The sequence below is a fragment of the Lepidochelys kempii genome, chromosome 28, assembly GCF_965140285.1.
Source record: "Lepidochelys kempii isolate rLepKem1 chromosome 28, rLepKem1.hap1, whole genome shotgun sequence".
Classification (NCBI taxonomy): domain Eukaryota; kingdom Metazoa; phylum Chordata; order Testudines; family Cheloniidae; genus Lepidochelys; species Lepidochelys kempii.
This window is the reverse complement of record NC_136407.1, coordinates 7,670,448-7,689,466: the sequence shown is the minus strand read 5'-3', so window position 1 is coordinate 7,689,466 and position 19,019 is coordinate 7,670,448. Positions and strand designations below refer to the sequence as shown.

At 51.1% G+C, this 19,019-nt stretch overlaps 1 protein-coding gene and 2 non-coding genes across 3 annotated transcripts in view; 2 read left to right on the top strand and 1 right to left on the bottom strand.

The window, feature by feature from the left end:
- Positions 1–13,333, top strand: part of LOC140904197 (uncharacterized) — a 142,846-nt gene extending 129,513 nt beyond the window's left edge. The window contains exons 7-8 of the mRNA XM_078850898.1: positions 8,442–8,659; positions 8,744–13,333. Of these exons, the coding sequence (XP_078707024.1) occupies positions 8,442–8,659; positions 8,744–9,378 (853 nt within the window). The 3' untranslated portion in view covers positions 9,379–13,333. The remainder of the gene's footprint in view (positions 1–8,441; positions 8,660–8,743) is intronic.
- Positions 13,334–18,162: 4,829 nt separating this feature from the next.
- TRNAS-AGA (transfer RNA serine (anticodon AGA)) lies at positions 18,163–18,244 on the bottom strand. Its single transcript has one exon. It is a non-coding gene; the product is annotated as a tRNA-Ser (tRNA).
- Positions 18,245–18,618: 374 nt separating this feature from the next.
- Positions 18,619–18,700, top strand: TRNAS-GCU (transfer RNA serine (anticodon GCU)). Its single transcript has one exon. It is a non-coding gene; the product is annotated as a tRNA-Ser (tRNA).
- Positions 18,701–19,019: the final 319 nt, after the last annotated feature.

The window sequence follows — 19,019 nt, the reverse complement described above, 5'->3', positions numbered from 1 at the left end:
AGACTCACCAATTTATTCGAGCATAAGCTTTCGCGAGCTAAAACCCACTTCATCGGACGCATTCAGTGGAAAATACCGGGGGGGAGATTTCATGTAAACTGTAGAGACTAACAAATTTATTCGAGCATAAGCTTTCGCGAGCTAAAACCCACTTCATCGGGCGCATTCAGTGGAAAATACCGGGGGGAGATTTCATGTAAACCGTAGAGACTAACCAATTTATTCGAGCATAAGCTTTCGCGAGCTAAAATCCACTTCATCAGATGCATTCAGTGGAAAATACCGGGGGGAGATTTCATGTAAACCGTAGAGACTAACCAATTTATTCGAGCATAAGCTTTCGCGAGCTAAAACCCACTTCATCGGGCGCATGCCGTGGAAAACACAGGGGGGAGATTTCATGTTCTCTGTGTATCTAAATCTCCCCCCTGTCTTTTCCACGGCATGCATCCGATGGAGTGAGCTGTCGCTCCCGAAAGCTTAACCTGTCAGGGGAGATGGGGAAGCGGTGAGAGGCGGGTGGTCCCGATACCGGGACAAGGGGCAGCCTGACCCATGTAAGGCCGGGACGCGGGGCAAGTCCCCTAAAATCGGGAGGTGGGGTCACCCTACCAGCCCGCAGCGGTGCATGGGGCTCTTCCCTCCCCAATGCAGGACTCTGCGCTTGTCCTCCTTGAACCGCATCCGATTTCTTTTGGCCCAACCCTCCAGCTCGTCTAGGGCCCTTCTGTACCCCCCCTCCAGCGGATCTACCCAGGAGTGAGGCAGGGGGAATTGGGAAATTCTTTGCCCCCCTAATGCCTCCTTCTGCCCCTTTCAACCTCCCCCTCTCCACGGCCCGGAGACCTGGGGTCGCTTGCCTCCTCCCCGCCCAGGAGGGGGGCCCGGGGGGCCCGTGCAGCGGCCCCGGGGCTGGCGGAGACCCGGGGAGCCGCCGGAGCACGGCGCTGCCGCCCGGGATGCTTTTTGCAGACACAGGAAGGGGCTGGAGCCGCTGGGGGCTGGAGGAAGCAGCCGGGAGAACAAAGCCCAGAGCCCGGGCCAGAGCCTGCTGCTGCTCCCCGGGGTCTGTGCTGGGGGGGGACCCCTCATTAACCCCTCCCGGCCCGGCCGGGGGGGGCTCTCTCCAGCTGGGACCAGCGCCTGGCCGCAGGTAACGGGCAGAGACCGTGGGAAAGTGACGCTCGGCCTGTCCGGGGGTGCAGGGGACAGACCGTGTGAACGGGGGGGGATGGACCTGGCTCGGGGCAGGCTGGAGATGGGGGGGGGGGGAGAGGGGGGTTTCCTCTCTGCTTTTGTCACTTTAGTCTCAATAATTTCCCCCGCATTCTTCCCCTTGGTCTCCAATTATCAAATACGGGGATAAAATCCATGTAGATCCCGCCCCCCCCCCCACCTTTTTCTCTCTGTCTCTGTCGGCTTCAGATTTTACCCCATTTTCTCTCTCGGTTCTCGAAGGTCAGTTTAAAATCTCCTTAAAGCTTCGGGATATCCCCCCCCCCCCCCCCGTGTTACCTGCAGCCAGTTGTCCTTTTGTAAAGTTGTGTGCCCCCCTAGAGGGTAGGCGGCTGTAGGGGCACAGCCTGGGAGAGCCCTGAGAGGCGGCTGGCTCTGGGGTGGGGACGGGGCGGCCGCTCTCTGCCAGCAACAGGGCCTGGCAGGGGCAGAGCAGTGAAAGGCAGGAGCAAGTGTCACCGGGGGAGTGACCAGTCCCAGCTCTTGCCTTCCCAGTGCAAGACCCACAAGCCGCCAGCTGCCAATGCCCCCTCCCCGGCAGCCTTCCCGAGCCGTAGGGCACCCCTGCTCTCTGAAAGCGGCCTCCCAAAGGGCTCCCTGCTGCCCGCATGGTGATGGTGGAGGGGGAGAACCATCCCTGTCTGGGTGGCTGCTGGTTTCAGAGCGGCAGCCGTGTTCGTCGGTGTCCGCAAAAGGGACAGGAGGACTTGTGGCGCCTCAGAGACGAGCCACTTCGTTTGAGCGCGAGCTTTCGTGGGCTACCGCTCACTTCCTCGGCTGTGTGTTCATTGAACGTTCACATGCAGGCTGTCTCCCTTTCCCCCTCCCCCTGTTGAATCTCCCTCTGCTCTCGGTGCTTTTCTCTCGTCTTTTCAAATACTTCGGCTTTGACCCATTTTCTTTCCAGTTCTTAAAGATTGATATCGCCCCCCCCAAAAAAAATTTGCCCCGTTTTCTCTCTAGTTATCGATGACTGATTGAATAGGCCCAGAGATTCTTCCCTTTCTCTCTAATTATAAATTGTTAACATAGAATATCCTCCAAATTTGTTTGTCTCAGCTTCTCGACGGTTGATCTAAAATCCTTCCACGTGTTGCCCCTTTTTTCGAAATATAAAGTATTCATAAGAATTTTGCTCACATTTTACCCCTGCCTATTATCAGTTAGTGATCTAAAATCCCTCACGTTTTCTTCTCTGCTTTGTGCAAATGGGTGGCAAAATCCTAAAATTTCCCCCTTCTCTCGTTAATTTGTGAACACTGGTATCAAATCTCAGGTTTTGCCATTTTCTATGCAGTTACCAAATATCGGCTGACAATCCTCCCCGTGGAGGTGTTCCCCATGTGTTGCAATCCCAGCAGCTTCCCCTGTCTGGAGGGAACCTGTTGCCCCAAGTCATTCTCCAGATTGGAAGTTGCAGGGGGGCTAGATTCCCCAGTGATCAACTTTCCCCTCTGATTTGAGAATCGTTTGTCTCATCCTTTATAGCAGGGGGTCTCAAACACGCGGCCCGCGGGGTTATTTTCTGTGGCCCGCCAGCTCCCCACGCCCCCCCCCCCCAGCATTTACCTAGAGCGGCTCCGGCCCGGTGCGCACCGGGGGCAGGGCGGGAGGGGCGGGAGGGGCACAGGGGTCTGTGTGTTGCCCTGGCCACTCCTCCAGGTACCTCCCCCGAAGCTCCCATTGGCCGGGAACGGGGAACCATGGCCAATGGGAGCTTCGGGGAAGGTACCTGGAGGCACCTGCCCCCGGTGCGCACTGGGCCGGACCCGCCCCCCCAAACCCCTCGTGCAGCCGAACCCCCTGCCCTGAGCCCCCTCCCGCACCCCACACCCCTCCTGCACCCTGACCCCCTGCTGCACCCCGACCCCCTGCTGCACCCCACACTCCTCCTGCACCCCGACCCCCTGCTGCACCCCACACTCCTCCTGCACCCCGACCCCCTCCTGCACCCCACACCCCTCCTGCACCCCGACCCCCTCCTGCACCCCACACCCCTCCTGCACCCCGACCCCCTGCTGCACCCCACACTCCTCCTGCACCCCGACCCCCTGCCCTGAGCCCCCTAAGTCGAAAATGGTTACTTTTCCCATTTTCTGAAATCCAAAGTTGTGCCCAGTAGATTCCAAAGGCTTATAGGACATTGTGCGTTTGGCCCCGTGCTGGGTCGCTAACGTCCCTCCCTGGCTGCCCGGTCTTGTGTTCTGGATATTTCGGTGATGTGCGGAGCAAAGTCTGGAACATCTGTCAGCAGGGGAAGAGCCTGGGGGTGGGGAATTCGGATGTGACATAAACCGAAGCTTGTTCTGAAATCTCCCCAAATGCCCTTCGCCCTCCCAGGGGACAGGGAAGGCAAGGGGCTGCCGTGAAGCCAGTCGAGGGAGTTGCTGGAGGGAGGGGAGCGGTAAACACCCTGGAGTTGGGAGCATTTGAGGGTTTGGTCGGGAGATGGGCAGGTGGCGGGAAATACACAGGCTGGAGAAAGCGAGGGGGCCACGGGGTTACTAAGCTGCTGGGACTGGTTTACCCTGGGGCTAGAGTCTAAGAACGGACCCATGCGGCCTGGGGGTGTGTGTGTAAATTCCCTAATTTGTGGAAAGGAAACCAAGTCCTTGGACAGGGGGCTGGGAACACGCCCCAGACTCCCAGTGCTGGACCTGACCTCACTAACCAGCGGCTGGTGTGAGATACGAAGGGGGAACCCAGCAATGAGGCTTAGGGGAGATGCCCCATCCCGTCACAGGAAGCTGCTAGCAAAGGGAAAGTTGTTGAGATTCCTACCGGGGGCGATTCTCGTGGACCATGCCGGAGGCTCCATCTCCTGCGTCACCTTTTGGCTACTAGGTATGTGATGAATGTGAAGACCCTGTCCTCTGTCTCTCTGTCTCTCCCCTCACCTGAGGCCTTCTGGCTGCTCTGAGCAGGGTGTAGATGGGAGCCTCCCAGAGTTTCCATGTGATTGGCTTCTTTCCCCCAGGAAGAGTGGGGCAGCAGGTACTGAGTGGGGCTGGGGGGAGAGGGATTCCCTGGAGCAGGGGCTCTAGGACGGTGGTTTGCTGTGCAGGGCTGAGAGCAATGGGAGGGCCTGGGTCAGGCCAGCTTGGTGGTGGGAGTAAAGGGAGGTGGGTGGTGGGTAGCGGGTGCTCCAGGAAGTGGGGGTACTAGCCATGGGCCGGAGGGAAGGGGACACTTTTTGGCTGGAGCTGCTGGGAGTCAGGAACAAGGGACAGTGGGAGTGGGGGGTTGAACATGATTGGGGAACCGGAAATCTGGGGCAAGGGGTAGCAGGACCAGCTGCAGGCAGTGGGAGGGAGGGGGAGAAAACACAAGGCTCGGGTGTGATCCTAGCCCCCTTGTATTCACGTACACACTACTGCGGTCATGTTTGTACAAAATATGCCCGTGAGGTATCATGTGGAAGCTAACTACACGCTGGTTATTAATGTCACTGTAAAATGCCCGTGTTAACCTTAGCCGTATATTAATATACTATATATAATATTCGTATTCTCACTCCTCCCTTTCCGGCACTGCTCAGTACCTCCGTCCCCTCCCCTCCCACTCCCCACCCCATACACACACATCTTCCCTATCCATATGGATCCCAGTTTATCATTCCTAAGTCCTTACATTCTTCCCAGTCACAAAGCGATCCCTTCCCTGACAGAAATGTGCACTTTCTTGGAGATGTCGTAGGGCGGGTAGTGAAATGTCTGTTGATTCGTAGGGTCTTGCTTCCCCATCCCCTTCTGCAGCAGCCACAATCTCTCTTCCCGGCAGGCTCCTGGGATCTTTGAGTCAGCCCCCCACCAAGATCGCATGGCAGAAGGTGTGTTTTTCACATTCTCCTGTTCCAGAGGAGCTTGCCTTTTTGCTCGTGAATTACAGCATCTAAATCCCCAGGCTTCTCCACATCTGGGCACCCGCAGAGCTGGCCTCAGGAGGTGACTGCTTTAAAATGGGCTCGGGTTAAAATACTGGAACGTTCCTTGTGAGAAATGTCATAGGACCACAGGGTTAGAAGGGACCACCAGGGTCCCCTAGTCTGACCCCCTGCCACGAGGCAGGATGTGTTGTGTCTAAACCACCCAAGACAGAGGCTCGCCAGCCTCCTTTTGAAAAGCTCCCGTGGAAGAACTTCCACGACCTCCCGAGGCGTCTGTTCCATGGTCCTGCTGTTCTCACAGTTAGGAAGCCTGTCCTGAGATTTAACCTAAAATCTGCTAGGCTGCCGTTTGAACCCGTTGCCTCTGGTCCTGCCCTCTGGGGCCAGAGGGAACTTTTCTCCATCTTTGTTATGGTAGCCTTTCAAGTATCTGAAGACCGCTATCACGTCCCCCTTTAATCTCCTCTTTTCCAAACTAAACATACCCAGTTCCTTCAGCCGCTGCTCACCTGGCTTGCGTTCCATCCCTCTGATCATCTTTGTCGCTCGCCTCTGGATCCTTTCCAGTGTCTTTTCATCCTTTTTCTACACTGGTGACCAAAATTAGACCTCAGCTGGAGTGATGTGTCTAACCAGAGGTACGATCACCTCCCGTGACTTGCAGGCTATGCCTCTGTTAGTGCAACCTAAAATTGCATTTGCTTTTTTTGCAACAGCATCTCATTGCTGGCTCCTGTGGAGGTTGTGATCCACCACAACGCCCAGATCCTTCGCAGCCGTGGTGCTTCCAAGCCAGTTATCCCCCCATTCTGCGTCTGTGCGTTTTCTTCCCTAAGTGTAGCCCTTTACATTTGTCTTTGCTGAATTTTATTTTGTCATCTGTAGCCCAGGTCTCCAGTTTACCAAGATCCAACTGAATTTTAGCTCCATCCTCCAAAGTGTTGGCAACCCCCCTCTAGCTTTGTGTCGTCTGAAAATTTGATCAGTACGCTCTCTATTCCGACATCCAGGTCATTGATAAAGATGTTAAACTACACTGAACCCAGAACAGATCCCTGTGGAACCCCACTTGAGACCTCCCTCCAATCTGACATCATTCCATTAATAGCTACCCTTTGTTTGTGGTTGTTTAACCAATTCTGTATCCACTTAATGGTAGTTCCACCGAACCCGCATTTCGCCAGCTTACTTATCAGAATGTCATGTGGGATGTGTCAAAAGCCTTGCTGAAGTCCAGGTATATTATATCCACCGCATTCCCCCTGTGCACCAAACCAGTTACCGTGTCAAAGAAGGAAATCAAGCTGGTTTGGCATGATTTGTTCTTAGTAAATCCATGCTGGCTGCTAGCCATCACCCCTTCGTCCTCCAGGTATTCGCAAATTGAATGTTTTATACATGGTTCTCGTAGCTTTCCAGCTGTCGAAGGGCGGCTGGCTGGTTTCTAATTCCCCAGCTCCTCCTTTCCCCCTTTTTTAAGATGGGCACCACGTGAGCCCTTCTCCAGTCTTCCCCTCTCCCGTCACCCGCAAGTTTGCAAATATTATTGCCAGTGGCTCCGAGATTTCTTCAGCTAATTCCTTCAGCCCCCCCTAGTATGAATTCTTTCAAACTGGTCAGAAAATCTCTGACATGTTCTTTGCTTATCCCTTCCCCTTTATTGTCTATGGTAACTTCGCCAGTCGACCGGTCACAGGTAATTTTTTGTGAGAAGACTGAAGCCAAGTCGGCACTGAGCAGCTCTGCCTTCCTCTCATCTTCCGTTACCAGCTCACCCTCTCCGTTGAGCAGCGCACCCACCCCATCCCTGATCGATCTTTTTTGTCTGATATTTTTGAAGAAGCCGTTGTCTCTAACGTGGCTTGCCAGCCGTAACGCATTCTTTGGCTTGGCTTTCCTGATTTCTGTCTCTACACGCTCGTGCTATTCCCATGTAGACTTCCCTGGTGACATGTCCCTCCTTCCCTGTCCTGGATGTGTCCCTTTTGGTTTTTAGAGAGCTAAAAATCTCCTTGTGCAGCCATTTTGACCTCCTGTGGCTTTTCTTGTCTTTCCTCTGCGTCGGAATAGCTTGATGTTGAGCCTCTAATATTACATCTTTTAGGAACCGTCAGCGTCCTTCAACTCCTTTTCCTCCTAACTGGTCTTTCCATGGGACCTGGCCTGCCATTTCTCTGAGCCAGTTGAAATCTGCCTTTCTGAAGTCCAGTGTCCTTGTTTTGCTGGTCTTGTGTCCTCCTGTCCATAGGATCTTGAATTCGATAGGATCTTGAATTCGATCAGATCATGACCCCTTCCTCCCAAGTTCCCAACCACCTTCACACTTGTAACTAATTCATCCCTGTGGGTCAAAACCAGATCCAAAGTGGTTAATCCACTAGTTGTGGCCTCAACTTTCTGAATCAGAAAGGTGTCCACTACACACACTAAAAATTTGCAGGACGTATTATGAATTCACCTGTTTTCTTTCCCTTGAGCATAAGAACATAAGAACGGCCAGACTGGGCCAGACCAAAGGTCCATCAAGCTCAGTGTCCTGTCTTCCGACAGTGGCCATTGGCAGGTGCCCCAGAGGGAACGAACAGAACAGGGAATCATCAAGTGAGCCATCCCCTGTCACCCAATCCCAGCTTCTGGCAAACTGAGGCTAGGGACACCATCCCTGCCCATCCTGGCTAATAGCCATTGATGGACCTATCCTCCATGAATTTATCTAGCTCCCTTTTGAACCCCAGGGTTTCCGGTTTCCAAAACCGATGTGATCACCCCAGCTAGAATGAGAGGAGGAGCCGTGGGTCCCACGTATCCGAATCCAGAAGAAAGAGAGATCATGAAAGTTGACTGCGTGGGTAAGGAATCGATTGTTCATCCAAGTCAGAAACTGTCAGGGTCTGAAGGAAACTGTAGGGATTCCCTAGAAAGACCTTGTGAGCTCTCAACATTCAGGATTGTTCCCAGCAGGTGATGGATCCTCAGGGCAGATGTTGCTCCTACTCACCCTGACTGACACCTGGCAATGGCTCCCTCCTGCCCTCTCTTCCCATTGAGTATTTTGATGGGTTTAGGAGGCAGAACTGATCCCTCCTCTCCCCCCTACGAGGAAGTGTTGGGGGAATTCAGTTCCTGATTTCCTTCCCATGTCTCCAGATATTACTTGGGTTTGTTCCCCCCTTTTCCATTCCTGTTTCTGAGGTTTCCGTCTCTTTCCCCCACTAGGTGTTGGGATGGAGAATGAGAACGAGAAGCAGAATCCTCAGGAGGAAGATGCTGAGCAAGTGGAAGCCCAGCAGAGAATCCTCACGGAAGAGAGAAAAAACACATGTACTGAGTGTGGGAAAAACTTCAGTAACCGCTCGGGCCTTATTAACCATGAGAGAATCCACACAGGGGAGAGACCGTATGAATGCAGTGAGTGCGGGAAAAACTTCCCTCGGAGCTCACACCTTATAATACATCAGCGAATGCACACAGGCGAGCGCCCCTATGAATGCAGTGAGTGCGGGAAAACCTTCAGTAACCACTCAGACCTTATTCGACATCAGAGAACTCACACTGGTGAGCGGCCCTATGAATGCCGTGAGTGTCGGAAAACCTTCAGTTACCGCTTAGCCCTGATTGAACACCAGCGAATCCACACGGGGGAAAGACCTTATGAATGCAGTGAGTGCGGGAAAACCTTCGGTTACCACTCCGATCTTATTAGACATCAGAAAGCCCACGCAGGAGAGAGACCTTACGAGTGCTGTGAGTGTAGGAAAAGCTTCGCTGATAGATCAGCCCTTATTAATCATCAGAGAATTCATGTGGGAGAGAGACCCTATGAGTGCCGTGAGTGTGGGAAAAGCTTCAGTTACCGATCAGACCTTACTACGCATCAGCGAACCCACACCGGAGAGCGGCCCTATAAATGCAGCGAGTGCGGGAAAGGCTTCAGGCAGAGCTCACACCGCATTCGACATCAGAAAATCCACACAGGAGAGAGGCCCTATAAATGCTGTGAGTGCGGGAAAGCCTTTGCTGACAGTTCAGTCCTTATTACGCATCAGAGAATCCACACGGGTGAGAGGCCCTATAAATGCTGTGAGTGCGGGAAAGCCTTTGCTGACAGCTCTGCCCTCATTAGACATCAGAGGATCCACACAGAAGAGAGACCCTATAGATGCACTGACTGTGGGAAAGGCTTCCATCAGAGCTCAACTCTAACTAGCCATCACAGAATCTGCAAGGGCTATAAACACCCTGAAAATCTTCTCTAGGGCTGACAAAATATATTTTTTGCCTAATTCCCATTTAGTGGCCATTGGCACCATTTGATTCACTTGTGTTTCCTGAGCTATCCCAGACGATTTACCTGCTTTTGCCTTTTGCCGCTCAACCTTTGGGGTTAATCCCCTGGTCCTTTCTTTCAGCCCCTTTTTCCGAAGAGTAAGCCCCTTCGTTTTCAGTTTAAACCAATTTTTACCGAAAAAATCTTGGGTTCGACCAAAAGAATTATTCGGGTTTTTTCTTCCGATTTTCACCCTACTTTTGTATCATTCAAATGTATAAAAAATAACTTGTTTTATTAGGGAAATACAAGGCATGGTGTGAGCTAGATGTATTCCGATAATACATGAGCCTGTGTGTCTATGCAAAGCTGCCTGGTGAAGTAAGGCTCTGTATTCGTCTAGAAGATACACACAACAAACAAACAGGTGTGCGCACACAAACTCTGAAGCGCGGGCGCATCTGAACATACGGATGAATCTCACGCCCATCACGTACACATTTCAAGCTGTTAGCAGATGACGGCGTAAAGATCTGACACGCTAAGATTGGAAGAAAATGAAAATCTGCATCAGAATATGTTTCAGGACCCAAGTACGTATTCAAATGTTTTAAAGAAACAGAAACAGGGAGGAAAGGATGACGTTGAGCGTATGTGCTCCAAATGGTGGGGCCCAATTATTACGTGGAAATATTTATCGGCTGATGGTTCTTCGTCTACAACAATAAGCTGTTTATTCAAATGACAAGTTTTATTTGGGGACTAGAGACATTATTGTCTTACACTCAGAGGTGGCGTTATGTTTTGAGCTCTGATTCAGTTGGGGCACAAACCACCTTGAATTCCATTCATCAAAGCATTCATCTGCTGAATGCTTCCCCCCTCCCCGTCCTTCTGTCCACCAAAATAAACCCCAGTATTTACCCAGAAAAATTAATCGTTTTTTCCACTGATTTTTCACCTGTTTTTGTTGTTGTAGAAATAAACTCCGATAAATTCCCGGGAAAAATTAAATAAAATAACAACCGAAAACAAGTTTCAGAGGAGCAGCCGTGTTAGTCTGTATTCGCAAAAAGAAAAGGAGGACTTGTGGCACCTTAGAGACTAACCGAAAACAAAGGGCCCTACCTATGCGTCATGGGAGTGTGTGTCCCTGCTACCATCAATCCCAGGTGGGGGAGAGAGGGGTAATCTTGACTAGCTACATCGAGTTAAAATCTCTCTGGGCCTCATCTCCGCTCCGCTTTTCCACAGAGTTAGCTCGCTCGAGTTAGCTGTCCTGATGTGAAAACACAACTATTCTTGCAGTGAAGACACAGCCCATGTGTACTGGCCAGGGTTGTGTAGCACGTTTCCTCATGACTTGACCTAACCTCTCTCACTTCGACTAGTCTAACTGAACAGACCTGGAGCACGTATTTCTACTCTTCCTCCCGCTGCGAAGAAGTCACTAGAGTCCCCAAGTTCCCCCTTTAGGGAAAAATTGTCTCATTCCCCGTTGTTCTCATGTTGCCCTGTTGGTTACTGGACAGCAGATATTTATAGTACCGTTTTTCTCATTTAAAATAGATTTAAGCAGGGGCAGAGGCATGTAAAAAAGTCATTTCTGCCCCTCTAACACCAGAGGGAAATGGGATGAATCAAAGGAATTCCCCCCTTCCCTACCATCCCAGCAGTGTTAAACTCTGCCCGGCTCATACAGAAGGTATCTTCTTCACATGCTGCTTGCCCACCTCCCAACGTGTGAGGTGATGCTGTGTTCCCAGGCCTCTGTGCTTTGATTTCTTTGATCCCAAATCCGACTCTTAGGCCTGGAGATGAAAGTGTCACAGACTTTAAAGGGCCATTTGAATTGACCTCAAATGAAGTGTGATCATGCAAAGTTTATATCCCAGTTTTCCACTTCTGGGCTTTTCCCCTCCTGAATTGGGACTGTTTGCAGGTGGGAACATTTGTATGATGATACTGAAACTCTTGTAAAGAACTTGACTCAATAATAATGAGACAGCATTGAGTGAAGTAAGTTTGAACGGACCAGAGGAGAATGTGATGAGAGAATCTGTTGTCCTGATTCTGAGTCATCAGATGTAACCTGCTCTGGAATTTTACTTAATATGTAGGGTGACCAGATAGCAACTCTGAAAAAACAGGACAGGGGGTGGGGGAAACAGGTGCCTATATAAGAAAAAGTCCCAAAATACGGGACTGTCCCTTTCAAAACAGGACATCTGGTCACCCTATTAATATGAAACTGAAAATGTTGTATTCCTCTCTGTGATGTGGGTTTTTCTTCTCTTTACCAAAGGCTATTGGTATTAATTTTGTTTGGCAGAGTATAGCTCAGAATTCTTGGGGCTTAGAGACATATGACCATTTGCTAAAAGTCATTTCTTACTTAATTTGTTGCTTTTTCCACTCCCCTTCATGATCACCTGGAGAAAGTTCCATCAAGAGGAGAGGATACTCTAAGCTATTGGACATGCTACCAAGGAAACAGTAATATTTTTACATCTCTACTTTCAAATGGTGAGCAGCGGCAGAACCCAGATTGTGTAAGTAACTGAAGTAAACAGACACGATCATGCTTTGTTCAGTTGTTTAGGGCAGTATTTTCTCAGATGATCTGGAGAGAGAATTCCATAGTAAGTGACCTAGAACTAGGCAATATGAACCTGTATTTCCCAGATAGTTGTGATCCGGACCCTACAGGAAATTATTCCTGAAGATACCTCTGATCTAATCCTATGATTTGGAAAATGCTCTCCTTAACTATGCAGATAAGGAGGCAAAAGAAGTGGTATTTTCAATGAACGCACGCTCTGTAGTTGCTGAAAATGTGTATAAAGTGAAGTCACAGTTGAACGATAGCTGACCGAGATTCTAATCCCAGGCCTGTATCGAGTTTTCTAACTTAGACCTGTGCCACCAGACTAAAGAAATGAACTGGGCATGTTTGGGGAAGCCGTTCCTCACTAGCGCGGCTGAGATTCTGGGTGGCTTGGTGGACAGTTCTACTCCAGAGAAGTGTGAATTTACCCTGACAAAGGTCAAAGATTTGGGAAGAGTTCAGGTAGAAGTAGCAGGCACCCACTGGCTGGCTCTCACCCCGGCCAAGGAAGCTGTGAAGAACTATGTCCAAGTCAAACTGTTTTTAGAACAACATTCTCTAGTTCAGTGGCCCCGATTACAATCCCATAGTTAGGTTGGGAACAATTGTCCTTTACCATTTGGATCCAGAGTTTCATGAAGCAAAGAAAGAAACAGCTGATGCCTTTAGAGGACAGCCCTTCCCCGTGGATCCCAGTCTGGCTGCCTGCTTGACACGTTCCAGATTCAGACTGCAGGATACTCAGATGTTGAGTCCTGATTCCATGCTTTTTTCTCGTAGGTTTGCTCTTGTGTATTGTGTAGTTACATCATTTTCCCTCCACCTCCGGCTTCTCTGAAAGATTTTAAAAAGGTGAAAATCGAAGAGAGGTGCTTTTTCTCATGGTACAGGCCTTCCCACCGAGTGTGAGACCCCCTTCCACCAACACTTGTGGGAGAAGACAGACAGACAGACAGATAGATAGATATAGATATACATGAACTCACTGAAGTGGAAAGCATCTAAACCACAACCCTATAGAAGTATTCCCTAAGTGGAATTGGAGATGAACAGAAAGTGAACATGTACGATAAGATTTTGAATATGTGACTGTTACCAGTGCGAATGAAAGTAAACAGGAAATTAATGATTCGTTGAAGAACAAAAGTCTGAGGTTAAAACACAAGTTACCTCAGAAAACTGAGAGTTACACTGTATGACAAAGTACCCAGTCTTGGGTACTTTCACTCGCCTACTTGCGCCAAGGGAGTTCTGTTTATGTTTTATTTTAAGTTTAGATTAATTGTATTAGAACAGGCTGATGACACTAAATAAAGAAAATACTTTGTGATGGAAAGTGCTGCCAGGGTGTCAGTCCTTGGACCTGTTCGGAGAAGTTTCCTGAAGGCCACAGGGGAATCTTTGGTAAGCCCGGCCATCCTAAGGTGGGCCCCTTCCTTTCACCCGGCAGGAACAGATTAGTGGGTCCCCAGCTTGGGAAGCCAGAAGTCAGCAATAGGAGGTTACTCTGGGATCCCTGAGTCTGTGCTTGGGGTAACACACACACACACAGAGACACACACAAAAGCATGCAACAAAAAAACCACAAAAGAAAATAACAAAGCCACGCCATGCAAAAATAATGCACCTGCAAAAACCATACACTGCATCCAGCAGAGTCACACAGGACCCATATGCACCTCAAGCAAGACACAACCACACGTCAGCATACAGAAACCAGGGCAGTGTTTGGGGGCATCAGCCATGGGGAGTGCAAGAGGGTGGTTTGGGGAAGCTCCAACGGAGGGGAAGCCAGAGGTGTCAAGGCTCACGGGCTCTGTCTGAGGAATCAGGGCAGCTAGGATTGTAGACCTGTGGATTCTGACCTTCCCGCTGTAGGGGAGGTAACGCGGGAGGGACGCAGGTCTTGACTCCTCGGGGTCTCCTGGGTATGTAATTCTGTGTTCTGCAGGGCAAAGTGAGTGGGGGAAGCGGCTTGGTCACCGGCGCTCTGGATGAAGCTTGATTCAGAGTGGGGTCAACTCATGGGGCCACTGGAACAAACACGGCTGCGTTCCCCCTCCAATCCCCGTGGATGGCTCTGGGCTGTGCATGAGCCAAAATAAATAAATGTTCAAGTCCCCGGGGCAAAGGCGTTGGTGTTGGGTGGCCCTCTGTCTCTGTGATACCCTTGCATAGGGCAGTTAGCTGGTTATGGGACGGTGGGTGGGTTGGTTGGTGGTTCAAATCCACACAGGGGGGGAGCTGTCCATGGAGGAGATTAAGGTGAAGTTTAAGAAAAAGAGGAAAGTCTCGTCCATTCCTGGCTAGCTCCGTGTATCTCCTTTGAGCCTTCAGCCTCTCCCCTTCCCAGCTGGGCAGATGCAGAGACGAACCCCACTCTGACTCGCAGAGCATCTGTAACCGAGAGAGAGGGTGCGTGTGTGTGCCCAGAGAGATTCCCCACCAATTATGGAGATTCCCAGTTGCCCAATATCACCAATTGCAGGGAAGAACAGATTGGAATTACCTTTAGGAAGCTGCCTTTAACCATTCAGGGATAAAATCATTATTCCTTTGGAGATGCGGTTCAAGTGACTTCAAACCCAGTGTCAAAATCATTGGAATTGCTTTGTATTTTATTGGCCATAGAAATGAGATCGCTGCTGATGGCCCTCAGGGGGTGAAGCCACTTCTCTCTGCACTGCCTAGTTTCCACAGCTCTGAGGAACGTCAGCACCCCTCCGTCCTGTGGGACCCTCCACCCCACTCCCAGCCCAGTTCCTACTTGTCCCTGGGCGTCTTTTCCAGGACAGCAACATTGCAGGGGGCTGGGTCCCTGTTTGCCTTTTCTTTCTCTCTATATATAGGACACTCCAGGGTGTCTGAGACCATGGCCCTGTGTGGAGCAAACTTAAATTCCCCTTCTCCACATTTGGGCTCATCTTTTACTGACCCCGAGCCTTTTTTTCTGTCCATCATCAACATCATCCCAAACACGCTGCACTTGCCTCCGGTTCCCTCCAGGAGACAGGGTCCCGGTGGTGTGTTAGTGACGGACGACTCTGTTCGCTAAGCACGGGTGGTCCCTCCGTTTCCTCGACATCCAGTCTGTGCTGATGGGACCTTTCCCGCCTCTACTCAAGGATGTCCCCTTCTCATTCATCATCAGCCATCACCCCGAGACGGAAGCACAGCGGCACGGATTCACGAAAGCGTAGGCCTTGCTGGAGGCCTAGGCATAACAACGAGTGTGAACCAAAGGCTGTGAAAGGGTTAGGCCTGGCCTTGGCAACGTAACTCATTCGGCGTCGGCTAACCAAGTCAGCACGTTCCTGACTAGACCGTGTGGTACAAGAACATCCAGAGTTCATAGAGTCATAGAAGATCAGGGTCGGACGGGACCTCAGGAGGGCATCTAGTCCAACCCCCTGCTCAAAGCAGGACCAACCCCAACTCAATCATCCCAGCCAGGGCTTTGTCAAGCCGGGCCTTAAAAACCTCTCAGGATGGAGATTCTACCACCTCCCTAGGGAACCCATTCCAGTGCTTCACCACCCTCCTAGTGAAAAAGTTTTTCCTAATATCCAACCTAAACCTCCCCCACTGCAACTTGAGACCATTACTCCTCGTTCTGTCATCTGCTACCATTGAGAACAGTCTAGAGCCATCCTCTTTGGAACCCCCTTTCAGGTAGTTGAAAGCAGCTATCAAATCCCCCCTCATTCTTCTCTTCCGTAGACTAAACAATCCCAGCTCCCTCAGCCTCTCCTCATAACTCATGTGTTCCAGTCCCCTAATCATTTTTGTTGCCCTTCGCTGGACTCTCTCTACAATTTATCCACATCCTTCTTGTAGTGTGGGGCCCAAAACTGGACACAGTACTCCAGATGAGGCCTCACCAATGTCGAATAGAGGGGAACGATCACGTCCCTCGATCTGCTCGCTATGCCCCTACTTATACGTCCCAAAATGCCATTGGCCTTCTTGGCAACAAGGGCACACTGCTGACTCATATCCAGCTTCTCGTCCACTGTCACCCCTAGGTCCTTTTCTGCAGAACTGCTGCCGAGCCATTCGGTCCCTCGTCTGTAGCGGTGCATGGGATTCTTCCTTCCGTGGGACTGGTGCTTGCCTGTCCCTGTGAGCACGATGGACCCTGAGCTGTGTCCCCACAGATAGAGCAGTTGCCGTGCGTTACACCCACAGCCCCTCCCATGCCCAGAGCACCCTGTCACCTGAAAGCAGATTTCCCCTCCCCTTCCCTGAAGCCAGTCATTCTATCCGGGAGCTTTCTGGTTTGTAAGGGACACTTTGGAGAAGCGCCAGGTCCTGAAGAGTCTCCATGCCCGATGCTGGTGGCAACAGTGGTCTGGCGCTCCAAGAGTTTCCACCTTACCCTGGGGTGACCCCCATCCCGGTCCTGGGAAATGATCCAGAAGAATCCCCTGGCGATGAAACGGATTGAACCCACAGCCGCTTACATACAAAGCATGTTCTCCCCCACAGAGAGCCTGGTGGGGGATTTCCGACACCACTGACGCATTGACGGTCTGTGGCGATTTTCAAATCGCAGACACCAGCTTTTCAGCTCACTTTGGAGACCCCGCATTACTGACCATTTTCAAGATTAATTTACGGAAGATGCTGTGGGAATATTGGGCAAAAAAGGGCTTAAAAAATAATGAATCACACGCCCCCTTATCTTGTTATCCCGTGTCTCTGAAAATGAATCTCCAGTTCCCACAGCACGGATTGGGCTATAAACGCCTTTGATCTTTAGACACGCCATGTCTTGACATAAATGTCAGGGAGCCCTGACCTGCCCGAAGATACTGGCAGTCTTTCATCTGTTTCAGTACTGAGCAAAACTGACTTTGGAAATTACGTTTCACATGGAAAATGCTCACGTAGTCTGTTACGGGGAAAGGTATTGAAAAGCACGCATATGGATGAGGCCAGAAACTAGTCTTCTTAGGACAGGCTTGGTTTTCTAGTTTAGGCTTAGAAAGCAGAGACACAAGGTGGGTGAGGTAACCAACTTCTGTTGGTGAGTGAGTCACTCTTTCAAGCTTACACGGCGCGCGTCTTCGGGTCGGAGATACTAATTCAGGGCACTTTACAGAGCCGCGAAAAACAGCCCCCTGAGTCCAGCAAGTTTCAACGCCGAGGAAGGTTTCTCCATCCCTTCATTCCATGGGCATCCTTCCAGATTTCCAGCTGCTTTTCAACGGAGGGGCCGGGGGGGGGGGAGCGTGAGAGAGACAGAGGGCACACCTTTCCTAGCTGTGTTAAAGTGCTTTAACGTGGCTTGTGTAGTCAGGGCACCGGGGCTGGGAGGCCACCCCCTTGCGCGGGGAGCCAGGTTGGCTGCTCATAGTCTGAATTTCACAGATGTCCAGGATCGGGAATCGCCAAAAAGGGTATTTCTCCTGGGAAGGTGGCTGCAGAGTCGTTAAACGGCAGATGCCCAGCCGCCCTGCGGGGGACAGACTTGGAAATTAATAATAGTTTGCGGATCATTTGGGAAATTGGCCTTTTGGGACAAGGTTTGTCTCTGTTCTTATTTCATGGTATGGTGCTGTTTAGAGGCACCAGTAACTGATTTTAATGTAAATAACTAATCTCTAAACTTTATTTGGAATCATAGCGTTAAAAAGGGACCTTCTTGTCGAACCTCCTGCCAAGAGGCAAAATCGCCCTGCCTTTCGTCTCCCGCCCATCACAAAAATGCAAGGAATTTTGAGGCTTTCGGGAAAGGGCAGCGAGAATTAAATTGGGGGAATTCGGTCTCTGTATGTGGGAGTCCATGTTTTACCCTCCCAGTTCCGGGCGCACGTTGAAATACTAGGCGGGCGCTAAGGGCTGGTCCACACCGGGAACTTACCGTGGCAGAGCGCTGTCTCGCGGGGTGTGGGCAACGTAGTTAAACTGACCTACGCCCTGGTGTAGACAGCGCCAGGTGGACGGAAGAGCTCCTCCGTTAACCTCACTACCCCATCGGGGGGGAGGTGGGCTAGCTACAGTGACAGGCTCACCCCTCCTCTTGCTGCGGTCAGTGTCTACCCTCAAGTGCGAGGACACTGTAGCGTGTTAAGTGTAGACAAGTGACACCGGCCCTGGCTCTGGTTGGCACCAGGGATGCTCAGGCAGTAAAAGCCACCGCAGCCCGAACGCTAGCCTTCCCGTAGTCGGCAGGATTCGAACCTGCGCGGGGAGACCCCAATGGATTTCTAGTCCATCGCCTTAACCCCTCGGCCACGACTACTTGAGCTCGTGGCTTAGCTTGCTGCACTGGGGGTCTTGGGTGACCAGACGGCAAGTGTGAAAAATCGGGACGGGGGGTGGGGGGTAATCAGTGCCTATATAAGAAAAAGCCCCAAATATCGGGACGGCCCCTGTAAAATCGGGACATCCGGTCACCCTGCAGCTGCCTGGGACAGGGGTGAGCAAGCCAGAAACATTACGGGGGAGCGAGGGGGGTACCTGGGCGGAGAGGGTGGGTCTGTGCAAACACGGTCTGTTCCTGACGTCTTTCCCCCCAGCTCCTCGCTCATTCAGACCCTGCTTCCACTAACAGATTTAAAAACTCCTTATTGTCCCGACCTCCCCTGGAGCTTCTGCCTGCTACCAAGTGGCTCAGATGAGGTGGCTGAGTGGTTAAGGCGATGGACTGCTAATCCATTGCGCTCTGCGCGCGTGGGTTCGAATCCCACCCTAATCGGACGCATTTCACCTTCTCTCTTCCCTTCCAAGCACCCATCTATCTCCCCCTTTAGCGGGGTGACAGACCGACCCATGTTGCTCCCTGCACACCAAACCCGTCCCAAGGTGTCAGACTCACCTGCTTGAAATAAAACCTATCAAAATCTGAGATTTCTAAAAGAATTCTCTACTTCGGTCATTTTTTATCTCAAAACGTAACATACTCAGAACCTCCCCCAAACATCCAATTGTTAAAATGCCCCAGTTCTCAGCAAGCCCCTGACAGTGGAAACACAGCCAGAGTGTCTCGGCCAAGCTAATCTGAAGCGGACAAGTGA